The 14196-nt window shown below is 36.5% G+C and overlaps 1 protein-coding gene across 5 annotated transcripts in view; it reads left to right on the plus strand.

Moving 5' to 3' along the window:
* The window catches only part of LOC139131594 (uncharacterized), a 57763-nt gene that overhangs the window by 27445 nt on the left and 16122 nt on the right, over positions 1–14196 (plus strand). For 3 of the 5 annotated variants that reach the window (XM_070697703.1, XM_070697705.1, XM_070697704.1), the window contains 17 exons: positions 171–284; positions 653–746; positions 1221–1295; positions 1832–1884; positions 2361–2580; positions 3519–3566; positions 6296–6442; positions 7024–7122; positions 7388–7503; positions 7927–8065; positions 8521–8574; positions 9072–9152; positions 11302–11354; positions 11647–11781; positions 12182–12318; positions 12720–12982; positions 13426–13503. In XM_070697703.1, the coding sequence (XP_070553804.1) occupies positions 171–284; positions 653–746; positions 1221–1295; positions 1832–1884; positions 2361–2580; positions 3519–3566; positions 6296–6442; positions 7024–7122; positions 7388–7503; positions 7927–8065; positions 8521–8574; positions 9072–9152; positions 11302–11354; positions 11647–11781; positions 12182–12318; positions 12720–12982; positions 13426–13503 (1906 nt within the window). The remainder of the gene's footprint in view (positions 1–170; positions 285–652; positions 747–1220; positions 1296–1831; positions 1885–2360; positions 2581–3518; positions 3567–6295; positions 6443–7023; positions 7123–7387; positions 7504–7926; positions 8066–8520; positions 8575–9071; positions 9153–11301; positions 11355–11646; positions 11782–12181; positions 12319–12719; positions 12983–13425; positions 13504–14196) is intronic. The other 2 variants (XM_070697706.1, XM_070697707.1) reach the window with 1 other exon arrangement.

Consider the following 14196-nt stretch of genomic DNA (forward strand, 5'->3'; position numbering starts at 1 on the left):
CAGGTCCATAATCCCCATTGATAACAACGGATTTGGGCTAAACCATGATGATTAAAGGGTTAACAGATGGAAATGTTGGTAAAAGGGTCAAGCTGACGACTTTGACATACAATGTACACCCTAAATCCAAGATGTGAAGTGCAATACTGAAATTCTGTTGATTTTTGCAGATATGAGGATGCCATATCTGACTTTGAGGAAGTCATCAAACTGGATCGAAGCGTTGCCTGTCCACATCTCAATCTTGGTCTCATCTACATGATCAGAATGGAAAACTACCCAAAGTAAGTTCAGATTTCTCCCTCAACAATGCATTTCACATTCAAGTAGCATCCATGGTTGGCAGTGTCACCCTTTCTGTGTGTCGTCATTCATCTCACACCATCACAACCTGACATACTGCAGGAGTTCAGATGCTGAAGTTAAGCATTGGCACATTGATGTGCACTTTTACCTTTCAAAAGAGAAAACAAATGTACGATCAAATTCAGAGAAGTATTAGAGCAAATGTGTTTGTATGTCAGTGACCTGATCAGAGGAGAAAATTTTCGCAAAAGCTTGCGGCAGTAGATAATACATAGGTATGTATTCATGGCTGCTAGGTCATTTACCATTAATACTGATAAAAAAAACTCTGATGTGTATATTTCAGAGCCATTGCATGTTTCACCAATGCCATCAAGGTGGATGCCACATACTGGAGAGCTATGGTCTGCAGAGCTGAGGCTCACCATAAACTACATGATGTAAGTATTCAACACCTTTTTGCTGGATGGATTAAAGTGTATGGATTATGATCTCCATTACTTTAGAATGCAGTTTGTATTTTAAAGTAATTTAATTTGCCATTCATGGCAGTTGTAATGTTCTTCACTCATCAAATGAGATGACAAATGTGAATGATACACTTTTAACCTGTTCACCCTCAATTTCAAAACCATGATGGTGAAAGGGTTAAATTTTATACGACAGTGTGTAACCGTTTCCCATGCAATTGTTTATTGTGATATACTGACGATATTCAAGTTTATCCTTTAATTCATGTACATTCAGTAGCAAACTACCGTACTGTACATTCTTCATGCCCTGATAAAAGGATTGTCATGAAATCATTGAATTGCAGCAAGTCCTTCATTTTTTATCACACTATATATGAACTGATATTACCATAACATTAATGCTGTTTCTAAATAGTATGTTTCTTTTTTAATCAATTTCAGTTGAAGAATGCCTTGTTGGACTACACACGAGCAATTCACTTGAAGCCAGACCTGCAGCATCTCTATATGCACAGGGTAAGATAAACATACCTTCATTGCCAAGCCAGGATCCTGAAACTGCAAGTCAACTTCAAATGGTGTATACTTAAAATGTCTCAGTGACATGATGTATGGTACGCTGTGGTGTTTTGATGGTTGACCATAAAGCCAATTTCAGTACAGTTTTATCATAGCTTGTTCACACATCATGATATCTGATATTTTAAGCCAATCATCACTATGGTTTAGCTCAGTTTTATTTACTCTAATCTTCCCACCCCATCTCCATCCGTAGATGCCCAACTTTACCATAGAAAACAATGGATTTTGGCTAAGCCGTAGTAGCGAAAGGACTTTAAATGGGTAAAATTGGACCTCTTCACATGGAAATGGAGATAAAACTATTAAACAGTATACTCATAACAGACTAATGATAAGTGGTTCATGTTTCTGCCAATATTGACCAATATGTATAACTATACATTCACCCTAGGAATATTATGATTTAGGTAAACAGTCCAAACCATCCAAAACTGACCTGTACCAGACTCTTTTTTTTTTTCTCTTGACAGGGAAAAATACTTCTTGAGATGAAAAACTTGGATCTTGCCAGTTTCTGTGTCAAGTAAGTGTATCATCCTATTTTGAAGTTTATGCCATAGGTAATGCTGGTTTTACAGGCAGTATATAGGCTGCTAATGTGCTGTGGCAAGATAGGTCGTCTGATTGGTAGACAGTCATTTCTCACAACTACTTAGGGAGGAGTTTGAAACTAGGACTATTGCCAACCTGATTGGCTGTTCCAAAATAATTCAACAAGAACAATGAGTTTCAGCCAACCTATTAGCAAAAAACTTCAATTTTATCTTGTGCGTGTGTGAAGAGATATTGCCAAGCACAGTAACGAAAATCCATGTTCACAGCTTTAACCGTGCAGTATGTTACATGTAAACCAGGATTCATTCTGTAATGACGCATCGACGCAATGGGCGGATGGACCGTTTTTTGAAAGGTCATAAATATCGCAATATGCAGTGCTCTTTTTAAAGTTCATGCTCATCTCATCTTTTACCAAATATAATATGCGTTCTCCCATGATAGGCATGCAGCTGAGTTGAGTGAAGGTCTAGGAATATCTCCCACACAGCAGGCAGCCGTGTTCTCCTTCCTGCAGGAGTATTCCAAAGCCACAGAGGCACTGGCCGCCTCTTCCAGAGTCAAACCTACTGTAGCTACATTTGTACTGCTGGGAAAAACTCAAATGAAGGACAAGAAATTGGAAGATGCCACAGAAAGCCTTGAAAAAGCATTGGAGTTAATGGTATGTCTGTTTTAAATAAGTCATATCTGTGAACCTGTAATTTATCTCATGTAGCATCCTGTCTAGGAATGTGTCAGTTAGTACAGTCTCTTTCCTGAGTTGTCTAGATCCTATTTCTTTAGGGTGATACATTGAATAGATGTAAACAAACAAGAAAGTCTTTGATATCTCATTTAATGAACTGCTTAGTATCAGGGGTAATCATGATTATGAGATGGTGCAGTCCTAAAGGCATTCTTTAATTTCTGGTGTTTATTTACACATCAAACCAGTTTACTTGTACATCAATACAGTAAGGAAGACACCATACCATTCAGATAACCTGATGAAACCTGACATTTTGCCCCAGAAACATGTTACTAAAGGGCTCTATTTGCAGTGATCATTTTACCTTTAAGATTTGCAATGTTTGGAGTAGATCAGCGTGCCTATCCTATCTGTACGACTTGCATTTAAAACATGAATTTTCAGGTCTGTAATTGCAGTACAATTAAATGTGATCAGTGTGAGTAAGCTCTGCGTTGAAGTGTAATTTTCAACATCTATCAATTTTTGTCAAAATTCCCTGAGAATGAAAATTAATTGACCAATTTACACAAACACTGACTTCTCAACATTTTTATGGAAAATTAATACCAGTATATACTGCACTTGCATCGATGTGCATTCAAAGAAGATGTAAATGTGACATCTTTTTTCACTTTCGTTGCATTGCTCCAGATTACTTAGGATTATCATTAGTCTTAGAGTAGTGTACATGTATTTCTATTCTTGCATGGATAATGTAGACTACATTTAATTTAGTTTTCAGTAACTATAGTACCATACCCTTTGTTCCAACATTTTGGGAACTTTTAACGTGCAGGATACAGGAGATCAAAGTTCACACAAATGGTTGACTTTGTGGTCGGTTGTTTGTCATGTGTTTTCTCTTGCAGGAACAAGACAGGAAATACGCCTCAGAGAACAAGTATTACAAACTGAAGGTTGTTTTTGTTCACCATTAGTACAGACAGTGTGTCTCATATCCCTGCCATGCAACCATCCATTTAGTTTGTACAACACATGGTTGTCTTGTCATAGACTCGTTAATTAAGTTAAAACAATCTACCACTCTCTGTGACAATGTAGGGAGTAGTTTTCTTTGCCTGACAGTGCAGATCGTCTTAAAATTAGTTCCCAAACATTTGAGTTAGGGTAGTGCATGCCTCAAAAGTGAGGGATGTAAACGTTTCTCAAACTTTTTGTAGAAGAATTTAAACCATTCTCTTTCAAAACCATGAATCATAATATAGGGTTTCTTTGCCTGACAAATTTTGGTAGTACAGGAAGAAAAATTTACCAATATTTGAAATAAAAATGCCCACTATACCCTGCTTAAATACCGTTTGGGAAATTTAATTTGTAATTTTTCAAAAACAAGACTTAAAAGTTCACAGGCTTCAGAAGTAGTCTATCTAAGCAGCGTACCAGCAGTGTTCAAGTAGACATGTATCTGTCCCAGAGGTGCATGGTATTACAAAATGTCAAGGAAATTGAAATTTACATACAATTCATAGAGCTCTTGAATCATATATGACAAAGCTCATATGATTCAAAACATATATGGCATATTAAATCTGTTCGCCTTCTGGGGAATTTTGAAATCTGTGACATGGCAACCTACATTATTCATTCATCAATATCTCATCCATACACCGCACCCATCCTCATACTGATGAATAGTCCCATGCAGCATTTCATTACATAAATTTTCAATTCATTGAACAAGCTTTACTATTTTTATCATTGACTCCATTACCTCTAATTACCTCGATAATGAGCCATTGCGCTCCATGAAAACAAATGTCATAATTTTGGTGACGGAACACAAACTGCACTAAATTGCATTCAACACAAGCAATATCCAATATTTGAATTTAAAATAGTAAAAGTGCAATACTTGTATATTTGAGTGAACCATCATATTTGACAAGTCAGCCATAGTATTTTGTTTTACACTAATGTAGTTCTGTACATTAAATGCCATATGATAGTAGACAAACTGCAGTTATTAACACATCACAAGTTAGAAGTAATGAAGGGTTTTGTTTTCCATGTTCACTCTAAGTGTCTAGAAAAAAACATGGTATCGCTCTCTTTCCGTATCTTCGATCTCCTGTCCAATAATCAAATTATTAAACTAAGAGTATCATTGGACCTACATTACCCAGGTCACAATACTGGCGTTGATCTGTGTGTACATTTCTAAAGGCATTTCTTCAAAAGTCCACATCATCATTTTATTCTGATACATACCTTTCCCATCAATAGCATTATTGCCATCCATGTAAGCATAGAGACATTTAGAATATTTTGCAGATCATCCACGTATGAAAATAATCACCATATCACGTGTCATATTACATTGCCATAGGATGTGTGATGTAGCAGTTAGTGCTCATTAGTAACATTTATGTGGTGTGGTTTAATCATCAGCCTCTACAGAAAAATCATAGCAACAAGAACACCTGTGTGAATGATGCTTTCTTTCAGGTTCATGCTTGGAAACTGTTCCTTCAAAAACAGTGCTGGTTCCCATCTCCTTTATAAAAATGTCACAAAGATCAAAGCAACATTGTTTGTTTCTGTAGCATTTTCTTAAGCGTATAATCTTTATGTTGAATCATAGACTCTCGAGAAAAACTTTAGGTTGAATTGCACTTCATGTGTGAGACAAAATAGCTGTGTGTTCAGCAAAGCATAAATTGTGGTGAATTCACTACGCTGGCAAGTGTACCTCCAAGCGTACCTCATGCCACACAATAATGGCATCGTGTCATTATCACACATGATTCTATATATGCATCAGTTTAGTTGTTAATATTGGGAACATTGGAGCCAAACCACTTCCTAAAGAGGAATGTCATGGCTCTGATAAGCATTAAAAGTGATCTTAGGTGATGGTTTCATTTCAACTGTGCTTGGAAAATCTGCATCACAGTCTGAACTATGTCTTTTGTTAAGTTATACATCATATGCTTATGTACTTTAAATCATTACGTTGGCTGTAAATGGTTATTTTTTTACCACAACATGATATAAAACATATATTCATCCAGGTTCACAGGCCTTACATTCATGGCTGGCAAACCATGGCAAAGTTGGGATAAAACCTACAATTTCATATAAACTGCTTGTATCATCATTAGTTTCTAGTCCAGTATCTACATGTCTGTTTAGAACTCAAAACTACCGTCCAGCCTCATGCTTTTGGTTATAAATATGATAAGAAATGGGAATATTTGGATTCGGAGAATACAGTACTAGCTGAGGTTGCCGATATAACATGATGAACTGTGTCCTACAGGAAATTGCTCTCAAATTTTAACCTTTCCAATGATTGGTACGGGTGTACAAGTATATTTATCAGTCAGAGTATGCTAGTTACAACAGTTTATAGTTTGCTCTTTACAACCAATCACAGCACAATATGTCTTACAATCAATCATCAAATGGTGACCACCCAATAAGTCACCATTCTTCCATATGCAAATTAAACATTTCTGCTCTATGTTCAAATTTCAGGAGGATAAGGCTAGATTTGTTGGGCTTACAGATCACTTAGTAAAGTGTGTACCAGTAGATACTAGACTAATCATCAACAGAAAACGTATTCGTGTTTTGCTACAGCAGGAAGCTCACCCAATATTTTTGTGGCTGATCTGTTTTGCAGAAACCATGGCAGGAGAAAGAACCCTGGCCTAGAGAGGCAGCCGAGGTCCAGTTTTTGATTGGCATGTGTCAAATGGAATTGTGCAACTACCTGAAATCCTTTGAAGCCTTCAACAGCGCCATCAAGATCAGATCAGACTATGCTGAGGTTAGTCACTCCATACAAACATGAAATCAGCTATATCTTGTATCGTTCTTGAGAAAACAAGATTTCAAACATTGGTGTGAACATAAAAATACATTCGTTGTACTCTAGAGAAGCTTTAAAGGCTGTGAAAAAAGCAAATTGCTACATATGTGTACAAATTTAAAATATCTACAATCAGGCCTTGCCTTTATGTTTAAGTATTTCATTTTTTTTGTCTGAAGGAAAGTCAGAATCTCAAAACAAAGATACCGGTACACTCTACATAACTTGCTTCATTCAAAGGCTGATAATAATGTGAAAACAGGATTCAGATCAATTCTTTTGCAGCAGGAAACAAACCAGAATCAAGGTATTCCTGCTTCATATGGGAACCAGGTTTCATTGCAACTATAATCTGGTGATGGATCTTAATCCTCCATCTCAATGCTGTATTGCATGAGTTCAACCAGTGGAGATGATACAAAATTTCATCAGTTAATGTCAATACTAAGATTGGTATGATAGGAATGAGCTATTGCTGTTATTTTGTTTGTCGAATTGTGTGACCATTTTAATGTTTCCAAATGTTTTGTTTCAACCAGGCATATTACCAGCGTGGTTTGGTGAGAATGAGATTAAGGCAATCCAAAGGAGTGCAAGATTTCAACAGAGCTCTCGCTATCAATCCCAAATTGTTTCAGGTCAGTAACCATCAAGATTTTTATGTCTGATTGATAGTTTATAAGTGCAACACAGTACATATTTACTCTAACAAGTAGATTGATCTGTGAGTAAATTAAACAAAGAACCCAAACGACAAAACAAGCAGAAATTGCGGTCTTTATGTTTCTGGGCGCCAACTTCTGTTTCACTGTACTATGCACAGCTAAGGCATACCAAGAAGTATCTTGTAACCATACATGCATCTAAGAATTTCCATTCTGTGTGTTATGATTGACATTACAGGCATATCTGAGCCGAGCTGCATTCTATGGTATGAAGGGTCGATACAGCAAGGGTATCATCAACTGCAATGAAGCCATCAAGTTACAACCAAACAGTGTCAGAGCATATCTCTACAGGTAATATCAAAGTTAAAAACCACCCAATGAATGAATTCATCAAATCGATTCACTTCAGTTCTTCATATGATTGTGGTATTTTCAGTCTTTTTGAAAGAAATAGATGTTTGTTCTACTATTGGCCAAAAACGTTATGATCCATTCCTTATATGCGATATGTGATTTACAGCTGCTGTGATTATCTTTGTCAGATCTGTGTGTCATGAAACCAGAGAATCACAGGGAAGAAATGTAATCTCCTTGTAAACTCGTCCCAATGCCAAACTTTATGGATGGAAACTTTTTAAAATGATATCACGCTTAACACAAGTATGAGTGATAATGTCTGAAGATGCAATTTCTACTGACAAATCATATTAGAATATGTATAATTTTGATTTTTTTTTTAGTCGCTAAACTATATTTTACATTTATCTTCAACAGAGGTGCCTTGAAGTATCACATCAAAGCCTATGACCTGGCCATACGAGATCTGACCAAAGCCTTGGAAATTGACAACACGTGCTCGCTGGCCTACTTCAATAGAGCTGTTTGCTACCACACCATGAAACAATATGACAATGTGAGTACATCTGTTGATATGGCACATGCTCACACTTGACATCATGATGTTGGGTTGAGCCCTTGGATTTCAATGAAGTGGCCGGACTCCTCGTCTATGAGCTTCTAACAGTGTACTAGGATTCAGTTGCTTGCACTGAGTGGCCAGAAAATTCAGTTCATCATACAAAAGCAGAATTTGCAAAACCCTAATCAATACTAGGTATAGAAAAATCTCTCTGCCAAAAGCTGTGGTTTGCTGTGTATGTCCTTAGCATTGTGAATTGTACAAGACTTATCCTGATTGGTTAAAAACAGTCTGTATGTGTTTCTTAATACTCAATCACTGGACATTTACTTAATACTTATTTTCCGCGAAGAGATACAAATAATTCAAAATAATTCTGTAAAGCCCTTCGGCATTTTTCAGCTTGACATTGGCCATGAATTTCATACTTTAATACTTACCCCTTCTAGGCGTTGAGAGATTATGGCATTGTATTACTGCTCGGCGAAGACAATATATTGAAGGTACGTGCTGGCCTGTTCCAATGGCCACCGCTTTCTAAGACTTTTGAACTCAGTTCAAAATACTAATAGATTAACTGGCCAACCAAACACTTGCGGTTACAGCTTTGTTTCAGAACGTGTTGATCATTTCCATTAAAAAAGAATATAAGTGGTAGATTACATAGTAATTTATCACTTATTTAATGAAATTCCAATTCAAGTCCAAAATTTGCCAATTTGCCAATATTTACATTTCATAGCTTTCATTTTATATTTTAAAATTGATATGGATTTCCCTGAAATGAACATTATTAAGTCGCAGTTAATGTTTGCATTTTCAACACAATTCCATGCAAACTGCAAAGAGCGATTAGATATTTAAAAATATCTAACCCCTCGTGTGCATTTGAATATAAAATATTAGACAAAAAATGATGGCTTTGATTTGATAAACAGGTATGCAAATTAGACCGCTGCAGTACTTTCTGAAAGACTTGTGTTGACTTTTCTCTGATCAGGTCTTGATTAACCGAGGTTTGATGTACTTTGAGAGGAAAGACTACAAGAATGCCCTGCAAGACTTCTATCAGGCAGTCACGGTGAGTGCGTCCTCTATGTCTGCCAAGCATGGGTAAAAATTACCCAACCATATTTTCTGCCCCTCAATGGTACCGCCCTCATTTGTAGAGATTACACGGTTCCATCAGGATGAAACAGTGATGTTTTTAAAAATAATCGTAGAATGAAATCTACATTCTTCTCAATTGGAATTAGAAGCCAATGACTATTGTACAAAGCTGCATCTCATTGACAGCATTTTAAGGAAGGTTTGACATCTGCGTCATTTTAAAAATAGCATTTATAATGCTGTGTCATGTTTTGAGAAATTTTCACATTATGTTCTTTAACTATATAACAAAACATGATTGTCTTTGACAGTTAAGTTCTTGCATTTTGAATAAGAGTCATTTCAATTTGCTTCATCATAATTTTTATCAATTTTTTTGAATGTCAGTCTGTCAACCCCTGCCATGTAAGAATGAGAATAGATGTAAAAGCAAAACCAAAGTGATTTATTTTCTTCATATACTCTAGTTTCAAATGAGATATTAAGTTTCATAAAGAAGTATCAAGTTTTTTACTGAAATTAATTTTTATCAGTAATACCAAAATTGTCATCTTTGATAAGAAAAATTGCTTCAAAAAAAGTTTGCTTATTAAAGGTATACAGTCACCTGTAATCTAAATATGCCCATATATGGTCAAAGGGGCATTCCCTGGCATTCAAAATGCCCATGTGAGAGCGCTGTTTTTAAAAAGCGGCCACCCGCTTAAAATCTGTGATTGGTTAGATTTTCTCTTCCCATGGTAACTGTTGCAAAATTGTAACAGGTGACAGTATACCTTTAAGTGCAACACCAGCTTAATTGCTGTCACAGACCAAATTAGAAGAAGTATGTGTAAGCAATAAACCACACCCAGCGACATGATGGTATACCACAAGATTTTGATCAGTTCACATCTTATATGCACAAGCAATAGTGAGTACATATATGCTGGGCTCGAAATTAACTGTTTTCCTTGGTAGTCCCATCGGACTACCATTTTCTGAAGTTGGTAGCCCAGTGACAAGGTCTGGTAGTCCATGCATGAATGAAGAGGTTTTTTTGTAAAGGACATTTTTATTTATATCTATACAATGAAAGATTTATTTTGCGTGATTCTGTCCAGGAGTGAATTTTCTAGTCATTTGACATCAATACATGTAGATCATAGCCTTAGGAGAGTGGTAACGCCTCAAAGTTTGACGACGTATTAACGCATACGCAGAGCTTATGTACAAATTTTGATGTTCGCCATGACGTGTCACTCAGCAAGTGTAAACATAACATGGCTAAAAACAGATTGGCTATGAATTTCAGGATGACAATTTGGTACAGTCATGTTCCCAATACTTTCGTGGCAATTTTGGCTATATTTCTCCACCATAGTACACTATCATGGGATGATTTCGTACACTTCGGAAAGCGTAATTTGTGGATGGCCCGACAGCTTTTTCTTTGCAGTTTGAATAATTTTGTGTTTAATTGTGATTGATACATTGTGATTAAATAACTATGAAAATGAATTTTCATTGGCCATCATTTCCCGAGCCTGTCATCCAAGTACATCAGTTCAGATAATGATATTTTATTGAAAGTTTGTCTCAACAAATTCTATTGCACTGTCGCCTTCTAATTCAAATTGCTTATCAAAGTCATGGTCTGGCCTTTCTGTGTCAACTGGGTTGACTGTATGAGCGTCGGCCATCTCACAGCGCGCTCAACTTTATGTCGCCCACTAAGTAATTTCATGTCCCAGGCTTTGGTAGTCCGTGTGGGCTACCATTTCATGGGTTTTGGTAGCCCCAGGGAAAAGTTGGTAGTCTGTGGACGCGGGACTACCGTTAATTTCGAGCCCTGATATATGGAGTGAACTTGTCAACAACACTGAGTTGTATACTCATTGCTGAGGTGGTTTATTGCTGTAATATCATAAATTCTGATGTGATGCACCAAAAGAAGGAAATTTTCTCCGGCTGAGAGCTCACACATGTTCCAACCATGCTTTACCACCAATATAGCACAGTTACAATGTATTTTCACATCTTGACCAATCAGATTGCTTAATTGTAACCATCAATACACTGGTATGATATAATATATAATTTATTTCTGACACTTCATAATTTCTCATAATGTTTTTCAGGTGGAACCCAAAGATCCAAAGATTAGACACACTCTTGGCTTGTGCTTCCACAAGTAAGTAACTTCATTAATAATGAAAAAAACCGTAATCCTCAAAATGAAAATCAAACCCAATGAACTCTCTCTGTAATGAAAAAGACAGTTTGCTTTCCAGGAATTGGAGTGAGAGAGACTACACATTCCAGACTGTTTGTCAGTTCACTGTCTTTCTAGCTATCACAAATTGTATGTCCTTTTTTATCCTTCAGTCATCAACAGTGTTAACTTTTTTTCGCGAAGTTCTCCTGATCATGATATGCTACTTTGAAATACGCATTATTTGAGTCTCATTGTATCGTGATTTCAGACTGAACAGGCTAGAAGAAGCAGTCCAGACATTCACTGGTGCGTTATTAGTGGACAGGTATTTCTTGGATGCCTTGATTGGCCGGGGAAATGCATTCATGGACTATGGACATGAGATAGCCAACACTGCAGCCAGGTAACTTGGTCTTTTTTGAAAGATTGGCAACAAACCACACTTGTAAAATTCCTTCATTCATGATTAGAGACACGGAAATGAATGAAATGACATGTAATTTGTGGAATCTACAAAAAATTGCTTATAAAGTGAAGGCTGAACGAAAACCACACATCAAAACTGTAGTTAACACAAATTATATGTTGCCAATAATTACTGTGTACTGTACTTGTACATGTACATAGACATGTACTTTGTTGTTTGCAGTGTCCTGCTCAAAAAAACAAAAAGTAATATATATAAAATTTCAAAATGCTTGAAAATGTCAAAGTACACATCATAAAAGCTTCACCAGTAATTTTGATTCACGTTAGGAACTATATACTCAAAATCTTTGGCATTGCATATTTTCTTTGGACAGACATGACTATGAGACAGCCATCCATCTAGATCCAGTGTGCTTGCCGGCCAGAGTCAATCTTGGTTATAACTTACAAGTCAGTGGTAAATTCCAGCAGGCATGGAACCACTTCACGGCCTGTCTTCAAATCAGTTCAGGTAGTGCTTTTCTCCAGTGGTATGTTGATTCTGCTGTTTATTGTCTTAAGCAATGTAAGTGTCTATATTTGGTACAAGTTCTTGACTCATTGCCATCCATTGGCCATAGCCCTTTCAAAACACATTCAATTATCAAATTTTGCTGTGTTCTGTGAGGGGGAATCTTCATATGAACCTTTTCCGCCAATCACATGAATATGAATTCTACATTTTAGGGGTGATGCTACGACTGAGGAAGAGAGCTCAATTATTGCCTGAATGAAGTAAATATACAGAAAAAAAAATTACTTAAGTGTCAGGTTTAAATGTAGAGGTGAAATAGATTTTATCATGAAAGGAACGTCACAATTTCATGAAACCATAGCACTTGCATCACAAGTTGTTGATGATTTTTTTCTCAGATTACAAACCTGCACTTGAAGGCAGAGCAGTTGTTTGTCTCCAGATGAGAAACACAGGGGCAGCTTTCAAGGACATCAATGCAGCTCTCAAGGTAGAACCCAGTGCTGAACTGTACACCAACAGAGGTGTGGTTAATCAGTTCATGGGAGACAGGACAAACGCCATCAAAGATTACCAGTCAGCCATCAAACAGGATCCAACCTATGCTCTGGCGTATTTCAACGCTGCAAATCTGTATTTCCATACTAGGCAGTTTAGACAGGTGTGTTGTGTTTCTGATGCAAATGAATGCATAAATTTATGATTAAAGATGAGGGAAAACAGCCATCCATCAGACTTTAGATAATAACACCGACAGCCTTTCCAATTTTTTTTATGAGGTAAGAGAAAAATGCATTTCCAATATTACCTCACATGCATTTGTGAGATACAGCAACTTTAAGTATAGTAATGGTGTGCAATTACAACTTCAAGAACTCTTTATACTAAATGAATATTGAAAATGTCATATCTCAATGCAAGTGTGAAGGAACAAATTATGTTTTTCACAACAGCGAATATTTCCAACATTAAAGATATTTACCCAATATATCCCGTGCACTTTTGACCGCTGTTAATTTACAAACATTTGTACACCACAAGTGCTAAATTTAATGTTCTGTGATATTTTAAGTGTTAATACATGCATTTGTGTTTATCTTTCAGGCAAAAGATTATTATGATAAAGCTTTTGAATTCAACCCTCGGGATGAATCTGCTGTATTGAACAGAGCCATTACTAAGGTATGTGTAGTCATCATGATCTGTCGTGCTTTGAATCAGTGAGATTCTAAATTCATCCTATGTGGCAATTCTATTTCTTACAGTGGGTTGATGAAACAAAAAGATTGAGTGTTTTGTCCTCCAAAGGGCCCCTTCAAGTCCCCGAAAGATGAAACATTCATGATAAGTCTCTCAGTCTACATAGTTTTCATCTAGTAAAATGTTTAAAGGTATACTGTCACCTATTCCAATTTTGCCACAGTTACCATGGAAAGAGAAAATCTAAGCGGGTGGCCGCTTTTTAAAAACAGCGCCCTCACATGGGCATTTTAAATACCAAGGAACACCCCTTTGACCATATATGGGCATATTTAGATTACAGGTGACTGTATACCTTCAATATTTTAGCATTTTGATGAGAATATTTTTGGACCAAGGAATATTTTCTTTGAAACAGTATCAGAATGAAATTTGAAATGTAAAATTAGAGAATGTAACACAAATATAAAAACTATGTTGTGCTGTATGACTTCAGAAGTTCAATGTTATGAAACCAGTTGTTTGTTTGTGATTCCTGTGTGTACACATAAACTTGACTTCAGTAGTGTAAGGAATTTTCAGAGGGCTGTACCTTATCCTCAGTAAACAGCAGACTGCACTTGATTTAGTGGTCAAAAAAGCCCTTCTTTCTGCAGTTTGCCAATCTAAATCTAC

The sequence above is a fragment of the Ptychodera flava genome, chromosome 4, assembly GCF_041260155.1.
Source record: "Ptychodera flava strain L36383 chromosome 4, AS_Pfla_20210202, whole genome shotgun sequence".
Classification (NCBI taxonomy): domain Eukaryota; kingdom Metazoa; phylum Hemichordata; class Enteropneusta; family Ptychoderidae; genus Ptychodera; species Ptychodera flava.